General features: G+C 41.3%; 1 protein-coding gene across 4 annotated transcripts; it reads right to left on the reverse strand.

The window, feature by feature from the left end:
• Positions 1 to 4782: 4782 nt before the first annotated feature.
• On the reverse strand, positions 4783 to 8672 carry LOC100279353 (uncharacterized). Of its 4 annotated transcripts, none has more exons than XM_035965805.1 (9): positions 8287 to 8672; positions 8095 to 8193; positions 7890 to 8019; positions 7609 to 7701; positions 7289 to 7345; positions 7161 to 7219; positions 6885 to 7005; positions 6106 to 6254; positions 4796 to 5324 (listed from the first exon to the last, which is right to left on the reverse strand). In XM_035965805.1, exons 5-9 carry the CDS (start codon positions 7319 to 7321, stop codon positions 5108 to 5110), a joined length of 579 nt encoding a protein of 192 aa, XP_035821698.1. In that variant the 5' UTR covers positions 7322 to 7345; positions 7609 to 7701; positions 7890 to 8019; positions 8095 to 8193; positions 8287 to 8672; the 3' UTR covers positions 4796 to 5107.
• Between the last annotated feature and the right edge of the window lie 1338 nt (positions 8673 to 10010).

Consider the following 10010-nt stretch of genomic DNA (forward strand, 5'->3'; position numbering starts at 1 on the left):
CAATTGGTAATAAGCTTTCCATCTATATCAGATATACATTTTCCTAAACCTACAAGCCCAGTATTTCTTCGCGTGAAGAGAACAACGGTGTCACCCAAAAAAAGTTCCCTACTGCTTTACCTGTAACACGCGGGCTCTATCTATTTCTGCTAAATGAGTCCAGCTCTTAATCCTTTTAGAGCTAAAAAGAGAGGACCTTTTTCTTCCGCGTGAAAAAGGAAAACAATCTACTTACCTAAGAGTTACTATTATAGAAATGCTTTCTTTGCCTATGCCACAACGGGTTGAACTAGGCATTCACTTCAACTTGGGCTAGCAACGTCCTCATCAGCATTCATTTTTTTTCTCTCGTAGGGTATTTGTCAACGGCTGCTGCAGCTTCCCTCCCCTCTGTGGTTGCCCAAACAACAAGTGATTGCCCACGCCTGCAGTCCCCGATAGCAAACACCTCAAGTTAAATAACTGCCTACCAACTTCTCTAGAATGCAAGTAAAAAGTCTGTCAAGATGCATGCACCAAATGTCAATATCATAAAAAGAAGAAGATTAGGATATGTGAAGATGAAACAAATGGGCTTACCTACATCAATTTCGAGGGTATAGCAGCATTCAATTTAGAGACAAGCTTGCTAATGGAGCCCTTTGTTCCATTCTGAAGAAGAGGGGAAAAAAGGAAGGGAAAAGAAACAGACATGAACACCACAAATTCTATGATGAGTATGCAAGCGTTATCATAATAACAAGCCTAATAGAGATGTTGGGGCATTTAATACACAAATTTAACAAATTTAGCTCCATATTGCAAATTCAGCACAACTCACCTATAATATTAGGGGGTGTTCAAGATGACTTCAGTTTCAGCTCCAGTGTGGAGCTGTAATTTATATTATCAATTTAATAGTTTCAAAAAAATCAAAATAATAATCAAAATAACTTATCTAAATATCTTCTAAAAGCTTACAACTCCAGATCCACGATTTTCTGAAGCACCTAATGATCTGCTCCATCAACTCTACCAAATTTCGTGGAGCTGTAGTTATCACAAACAGGGCCTTAATCTAGCAGCTACCTTTAAATGATAGCAGTAGACTATATAGATTTTAACAATCTCCCACACTAACCTTTAGTGTTATACAATTATACAAGTTTTTTTTGTGTATTTAACACTCTTATCTAGTCTACCAATCTAACCCTACTAGTTAAATTATGGACCATAGATTCACAAATTGCAGCTTCCAATCGTCATGACATCATAAACAATTGAGCCTAATTTAACTTGAATTTGGAATAATTCCAGTACTCAGAAAGCTCAACAAAAATGTGCAACCATAGGCCCCATTCTAGAACTGTGCAGATGCTCACAGATCGGTAAACATCTCGTGTGGAGATTGACACACACAAAAACATTATTGGGGATTGGGAAAACGAAGAGACGGCTAGATTCGAGGTAGGGGAAAGGACCGATGCGTATTTTGGGAGGAGGATGAGGTGACATGGAAGTCGAGGGGTCCTATGCGGCTAGGGTCAGCACAGAGAACAACCCAGCACCATTCAGGTGGAGCGCGTCATGCACTACGTCGAACACCTCAGGGGAAACCAGATTCTACAATAAGAAAATGAAAAAGAATTTAAAATGGAACATATACCCCCTCATTGTACAAAGTGTCGACCATCAACTGTATAATATCATTAGAAAATATCTCTTTTTGAAAGTCTGAGCCACATCGCGATCCATTCACTTTTCCATTAATCACGCAAATCTATGGACATTGGACAAAAAATTATTGTTCAATAATTGAGTTGAAGTTGATTAGTTCATGTCTTGATGATTTATTGCTAATGCTAAGTAGCCATGACTTAAAGCTCATTAGTTCAGGTCTTGCTGATTTACTTTGCAGTAGCATGGTACATAAACCTGATGCATTCCTTGATGTATAGGTACAACCACTTCTATTGCCATGAAAACAAGGAAAATGACATAGGACAAAACAGTGAAGCAAGTGGCTTTGTTATGGTTGTGTAATTTGGTAACTATGTATTTTAATTTAGAGTCTTTGTAATCTATGTAGCTTTTTTATGAATTCTGATTTATGGGAAGCATATGCTGTTGCAGAAAATGAAGTCATAAGGCACATTTTGCATTCTCAATTTAGGATTGTCGGGACTCCCGGCTCGGCGAAAATCGGCGATGAAGAGCCCGTTGACCGCTCCCCACCCACTGCTTAGGTGAAGCGTCCCTATTCTTTGAGACTCAGATATGATTCCAATACTAGTCTCAGGAGGCTACTATACACATTTATACATCAGATGATTCTAAATCTGTTTAAACAAGACAAACTTATACAAGTGGCGATCAACTTTAATAGTTGGTCCATAACTCGGGACATATTATTAGAGTGGGACTGAATCAGTCCAATATACGTAGTGAAGCTAACCAGTGGTCCAACAACTACATGCATGGTTGGGAAACATGCGTAACTCTTACCCGATCAGCGATCTCTAAAAAACAACAAATAAGCAAGAGTGAGTAATTACGTACCCAGCATCCCACTCAAATATATATATGTATGGTGTGGAGCTCAGAGTATTTTTTGCAGAAAATGTCTTTTCTGATGCAGGACTATTTTACAAAACATGTTATTTTCAAAGTGCATCCTCTCACAAAGGAGCGTGAAGTTTTTTGTTGTAGAATCAAATCCATGAGCTAAAATATCTAGAAATCTCGGTAGTTTTCCCTTGATTTTCTTTTTCAAAATAAAAAAGCTACTGGTCGACATCCCTTACGAGAGTAGAGAGGAGGAAGACCTAACACGTGGGCCCCCACATGGTAGATTTAGATTCCATGTCAAAGTATAAATAAGCATGCCATATAGGATAACGCGTTAGACGAGCATCCATTTAGATAATTGGTGATACCCAAAACAAGTTACGATCCAGAAATAAAAAAAGTAGAGTTTGGGATATGAATGATCGGTCTACCGTCTGTGTATTTCACTCTTTGGAAAATATTTTGTACTCAATTAAAGTTGATGCAATCGGCATGAATGAAAAAAATAGTTTATAAAAAATATTATTTTCCCCCAATTACTATTTGTCTCATTTCTAATTTACTTGTAATAAATTCTAAGAAATCGAAAAGATTAAGATTTAGGGTGATAAACTGCACGAGATAAGTCCAAAACTGAAATCTATCGCAGCTTCAGCCCTAGCCCCTGGATCGTTGAAACGTTCTAGTTGCTGACCAAGCGGACAGGTACGTATGATGTGCAGACACTAGCTAGCTTGTTATACAACGTAACTAACAACAGGCGTTCATTTGTTGACCCATCTGAACTAGATAGACAAAGAAAAAAAAAACAAACAAAACCATATCTGGCAACTGGCATATACCTAACCCAACACAGAAAGCCATTCTTATGGTCATAAGCCTGGGCTGTTTCACATAGTGGTTGTAGCTTATGTCACAAGGGAAACAAGAAGGAAGCATCTGCAAGGTAAGTCACCTTTTCTCTACGAAGCATGTTCTTGGGACTGATTCGAAATTCCCTCACACACCTGTACTACATTCTGATGTGGACCCGCTTGCCATTGGCCACTTTGTTTGGCAGCATCGATAATGGAGACACAATGAGACCAAACGTTAAATTTATACTGGTCCACTTGTCCTATTTTTAATTGATGATTTGGGACTTGGGTAGAATCCCTTTCTTGTACAGATTAAAGACGTTTATCCTTTTAAATAGAATTGCAACATGGTGTATGGATATGTCATATGTGAGCGCTTTTTTCTTGCCTGCGAAAGGGTCTCTAGTTGAGTTGTCTTAAGTTTGATTTCTCGTGGAGGGTTTGATGGTTTTCTCGATATGAGAAGATCTTCTTCTTCTTAAATGTTCGGGGGGCGGGAGCTATCTTATCCTGGCAATCAAATTCTTTTTACTTGGCTCGGTGTTGTCTGGTCGAAGCCTGAAAACTCAAATTGAGGAAGGATGAAGGGGTGTCGAACAGAGCTTCTGTGACCAAAATTAAGGGCTCCTTGAAATCTCTCAAAGCTCACATTTGCATTCACTCGTTCATATGTGTTGGGGTGAAATTTAAACTTTGTTAGACATAACAACAAATGCTCATTCAGATTGTGTTCTTGTGCACACATGGATACAACCTGGTTGTCTCTAGTTCGAGGGTCAAGGCAACATTCGAGAAAGCAGGCTCACACATGGACAACAACCAGGTGGCTACCTCTAGTTCAAGGCACCATTCACCTGCCTGTTGCTTCTTGTTTTCGGCCAGACACACTATCCCACTTCCCACTTGACCAGCCTCAAAAAGCTCTCCTAAGCTATCTTCCTACCGCAATATTTTTGTTGGGTTGGGTGGGGTGGGACCGGGGGAGGGACGGGATCCTTGAACCTGGAGATCCCTAGTGGTTTACCTACATCCCCTTCTGCACAACTACTCAACAAGGCTAGTACGAGCTGTTAAAAAATGAAGGACGGCTTACTGCTGCCAACTCTATTTTCAACCAAAACCACGGAACTGACTGACAAAGAAATCATGCAACCAACTCAAAGACACTGGATAATATTTCCCAACCGGCGACGATTGACATAACATAGAACGATACTCCCTTAGTCCCTAAATAATTATCATAATTACCGTTCCCGTTTATGAGAAGTCAAACATATTCACCTTTAACCAAAATTATACATGAAAATAGTAATATTTATGATGTATAATTAATATCATTGAATTGATCATTAAATCTAATTTTATACTAACCTTATTTAAAAACACAAACATTAATAATATTTATCTATAAATCTAGTCTTTAAGTTTGACCAACATACTTTCCATGACGAGAGTTAAGAAGGGTCAGAGAGTAACAGCTTCGGATTTTGCACTCAGCAACCAAACAAAAAAAACGAGACCTGATAAAAACTCAGCAATTTTTCCCCAAGTCTCTGTTAGACCTATAAAGGGCAGTATGGTGAATAACCAAACCCAAGCTTTTAAGATGCTACTCTAGACTACGTTCACGGAACCATTCAATCAATCAATGACATGGCAAACGTGAGGCGCCGAAACGAAGTTGCTCTAGTGCCAACATTTTTCTAGGCCTTCTCCTTTGTTGGAGAAGCAAGCAAGTGCAGTGACGACGTATGGATCGTTGTTGTTGGGATGGGATCCTTCCCTCGTGCTGAACCAGGCCTCCTGATGCTGTGGGTGCGCTCTATGTTGCTCTTCAAAAACTTCTGAACAGGCCTAGGTAGACGCGCAATCAATCGGGTTGAACTAACAAGCAGTATTACTCCTGTGATGATGAAGAACCTGCAAGATTTAGCTAATTTCTTAGATTCTCAAGCTGTTTGTTAAAAGAGAAACGTTACTTTGGCTATCAGTAAACATATATGTCTTCATATGATTAAAGTAACAGGGACAGCTGTTAAAAGAACTTCTCATCATTTCCAAGGTAACGAACAATAACAACTGGCAATGTTGTGGGCCTATCTAGTGCGTGGTCATCACATGAAACAATTGAATCCTAGCAAGAACGGGGAAATCATATAACACCACAGCGGATCTAATAGCCTAGTACTGTCCTATAGCGTCAGCACTAGATAAAAGGGTCAATTCTTCTATCCAATGTTATTAAAACGATAAAACGTTGAAACGCTTATAGGTGAAGTTTTGACTTCTAAATGTTTAAACGTAGTTTTAAACAATATAGGAAAAATACCAATATATCATAATTTCAGACAATAACATGAAGTTAAATACTAAAACAGAGAGGTTAGTGGCTTACCAAAACTTCACCCATGAGCCGGATTGGACCCAAAAGTAACTAACAGACTGGGTCCAAAAGTAGCTAATGGTCTAAAATGCATGAAACACTGTTTTATAGTTTAGAACGCCAAAACGTGGTTTCAAGCTCTAATTAGAGTTTTGACGTTTAAACGAAGTTTAAATGCAGTTTATACGTAGTTTTAATAACACTGTTTCTATCTATAACATAATACAGATTGCAGTAGACGAGAATTAAAGCCAGTGAGAACATAACCAAATCAAGCAGTGCAGCACAGGAGAATACAGTACAGCATGCAAGTATTACCATCCCAGTAAGAGGAAAAATCGAGCTGTGGGAGCTTTAGGCAGATGTTCATCAAGTGCAATCATGCCAGCAACAACACCGGACACTATAGATGCCACTGATGTACATGTAGATACAACAATTGCCCTCCCATGCTTGAGGCCTCGAGTCTGCATGGATAAAAGAACCATAAAAGGAGAATATAGATGAAGTAACGACACTGCAAGAAAACGGTTGGGCTAGTCCTTATGCTTCATCTTAAACATACGAATGTTTCAAAAAAAAAAAACAGGTCGAATAAACTAGTGCAATTTATAATAGAAATAACAATCAGTACAATATCTGCAGTGAGGCAAGAGATTAAAATTTGCAAATAATCCATGTCCTTGAAATTACAATTTCAGTGTAAGTGTCCTAGGAGTTTCATTTTATGCATAAAACCAGCACATACTTTTCGCCGTGAAAAATAAAGTCACTCAGTCCCACTAAATGACTAAAAAACTGACTATAGTATTTTCAACGGATGGTTACAACAGTATACCCTGTCGGTCATGCTGTTTATGAATTTTATGTTTTGTTTTCAACTTTTGTCTCTACAGCCACTATGCAACCCCGCTTCAGACCCCCCCCCTCCCCAAAGGCCAAGGTTATGAAGGTGTGGGCACATAATTCGTGAATTGGTACAAGAGAAAAAACAACTGTGGCCTATCTTCTACGAACAACAACATATCGCACCTCCTGTGGAGGCTACGATGAATGACACAAACCCAGTTGGCAAATCTCGAAAAAACTAGATGTACCTGATACACAAATCCCACTGCACTGCAGCAAACACTACAAGATATGGCAGCAGGCACAACAATCTTTGGAAAACCCATCTCGGACATCACAAATCCCATCTTAGAGATCACTGAAGAAATCCTATATATGTAACGATGATGTTAGTCATGTGATCTCCTTACTAATAATAGATAGTAACATAGTGATAAATGAGAAACCCTCAATTTAGTCACATCCTCAGGCGACAAAAGGCTGTAGTACAGAATGATAAAACGACATCTACAGTAGTAAATTACCCAAACAAAATGCCTGATTCTAAGCCATATATGATCTCCTCAATCACTTCAGGTCCAGTCTGCATGGGATGGCGCTGAGTCAAGACATGCAATATGCAAACAAGCTTATGAAGTTATGAAATACTCACCAACTCTTGCTCACGCCTTTGCTTTTTATACATATGAAGCCAAGTGTTGAGCAGTACCTGAGATGGGAATGGACTATGGTAAGTTATTTACAGAAGAGGTTGCAACTTACAAGAAACACCGGCATAGCACAATTTCTCCCTCGAACTCGCAGGAGGCATGGCACAATCTAGGAATGCACATCTAACTGATAGCTCTTGTTCCAAAGACATGAAAATTAAGCAGAAAGACCTAGCTAAATATATAGCACATCATACACTTCTTTTGGTCATTAAGTGAATGTCATGTAATACTAGAACTTATGCAGCACAGAGTATGGTACCTACAAACAAGATGACAATGGAGAGCACTAGCCAGGGTATATTTAAAAGAGGTATCTGGTCAACTTTCTGTTCCTCACCTCCAACACCTACACCTGAAGCAGGAAAAGGCAAAATCAACCAAAATGCATGAGCACCAGCCAATGAAATCGTCATGGTGCTTTAAAGCTCATATAAAAGGTCAAATGAAAACTTCGTGAAACAAAAAAAAAGGCCTATAGGCATGTCTAACTTCCATCTCTACTACAGACCACAAAGGTTCAGATTTGTGAATGTCAGTTACCTATGGTGCCGAGACCAGCTAGCGTGATGGCAATCCAATCGAGGCCGTTCATAACCTCCTTGAGGTAAAAATGGGAGAAAACGCAGAGTATTGCGAGACCGCAACCAGCAATGGGCTGAACGACGGAGACCTGCGCCACCGTCAGCAAAGGACCATAAACGACCCAATCACCACGCACAGGAATAAGAGGCAGGAGGCAACGCACCGGCGCCTGAGAGAGCGCGGTGAGCATGAGCGCGGCACCGCACATGTCCATAAGGAAACCGCTGATCCAGAGCTGGTTCGACGCGTACGCCTTGACCACCTGCGCGCACGGACAGGAAACGCCGTAAGGGTCCCGCTGCGATCTGGGGCGACAGGAGCCTGGCGAAGGAAGGGGATGGGTCATGGGATTCACCTTGAGCTTGAGGGAGAGTGGAGGGAGGATGAGGGTGCCCTTCTTCTGCAGGACCTTGCCGATGTTATTGCCGGCGGTGCCCGCCAGCGTCAGCGCCACCGACTCCCACATCTCGCCTCCGCCGGCGCCGATCCGATCGAACCCCTTCGTGCGCCGTGCGCCGGGCTAGGAACGACCGAACGATTGGGGGCGGCTTCCTTCTATTTTACTAGACCTTTTGGAGGGGTGGAGTGGAGGTCTGGAGGAGCAGGAGCAAGTGGAGGAGGAGACCAGAGGGAGAGGTGGCCGAGTCGTGGCAGGGGCGCAGGGCTGCGCTTTTCTCGGCCGCCTTGCAGGTGCCGCTTCGGGGCGGTGTCCTGTAGTCCTGTCGTGTCCACCTTGTCTCTCTGCGGCTGCCGCGGCCGTTGTTGGATGGGTGGCGGTGGTGGGCTGGTGGCATCGTCGCTGCTGGTGGTGGGTCGCGTGCGCGGGACGGGACGGGACGGCCGGACGCCCGGGACGGCACGCTTGCGGCAGGAGTATATTCTCTCCCATGTTCTGCTCGGGCTAATGCTTTTGGGCTCTCGGAATTTAGGAGGCATATAATTCAGCCCAAACATGTATTTTAGCAAATCTTATGGTTGCGTGTAGTGATGAGCGCAAAGTAAATTTTCAGGTTTACATCGTGCAACGTACCTTTTACGATCTCAAGACGAAACAAACAAGCAGTTTATTGCCTCATTGTTACCATCTTTTTTTTAAGAAGGGGCAAAACCCCCTATTTCATTAGAAAATAGAAAAAGTTCATTACACCGACATCCATCGCGACCCTACGGTCCGTCCGACCGACAGAAATCTTACTAGACCTGATCTCTACCTAGACATCTTACGATATCACCCTAGATAAGTAAAGGGCCTAGAATAGAAGATAAAGTTCGACTTGCTACCAGGAACATAAGTATTTCTTATTTACAATCACTTCACGACAGACAGGCGCAACAAAAGAAACTAGCTCAATCCAACACCAAAAGTATAGGCGAACACATACGCCAGGACCCACAATCTTTTGATCACCCAGAAATTCGTCTGTCTCTCGGACACCACCCAAACGCTCGGCCAAACGCTTCACTTGCTATCTTTCTGATTAGCTTGCTTCCTTGGACCACCATTTTTTGTTCCCTCTTTCGCTGTCGAATAGCTCAGGAATCTAGCCAGAAGCAACAAAGAAAAATGACGTTAGAGAGATCAAGCATAATTTTATCACCAAAGCACCAATCATTTCTTGTGCGCCAAATTGCCCAGAACAACACACCACAACCAAACAGAATCAAATTAGCAATCTTATCTTTTGGTTTACTTAACCACTTATCACAAAGGATGCTAATACTTCTTGGAATCTCCACCAAGTTCAAAGCCACTTGGATCACTCTCCACGTGTATCTCGCAATGGGACAGTGAAAGAATAAATGATCAATAGACTCATCACCACCATAGAAACAACACTCTTGAGAACCTTTCCAGTTCCTTTTATTCAAAATATCTTTAGTAAGAATTTTGTTTCTCACCACCAACCAGATAAAAATCTTGATTTTATGTGGCAACTTGGATTTCCACAAGAACTTGTAAGGAACAGAAACTTGATCCATCACTTTCTTCTTATATAAAGAGTTCACAGAAAAAACTTTTTTATCAAGTCCCCAAATAATCCTGTCATCTTGATCAGACAAGGAAAAATGATTACAACA

The sequence above is a fragment of the Zea mays genome, chromosome 3 (genome assembly GCF_902167145.1).
Source record: "Zea mays cultivar B73 chromosome 3, Zm-B73-REFERENCE-NAM-5.0, whole genome shotgun sequence".
In the NCBI taxonomy this organism is placed as follows: Eukaryota; Viridiplantae; Streptophyta; class Magnoliopsida; order Poales; family Poaceae; genus Zea; species Zea mays.

Bases quoted from the DNA above. Each gene is read 5' to 3' on its own strand.
- LOC100279353 (NM_001360967.1), bottom strand. From the start codon at position 8,397: ATGTGGGAGTCGGTGGCGCTGACGCTGGCGGGCACCGCCGGCAATAAC. The intron at 8,194-8,286 runs GTGAATCCCATG...CCGTGCGCGCAG, and splicing joins CACTCTCCCTCAAGCTCAAG to GTGGTCAAGGCGTACGCGTC. The intron at 5,325-6,105 runs GTAATACTTGCA...TAAATCTTGCAG, and splicing joins TTTTTCCTCTTACTGGGATG to GTTCTTCATCATCACAGGAG.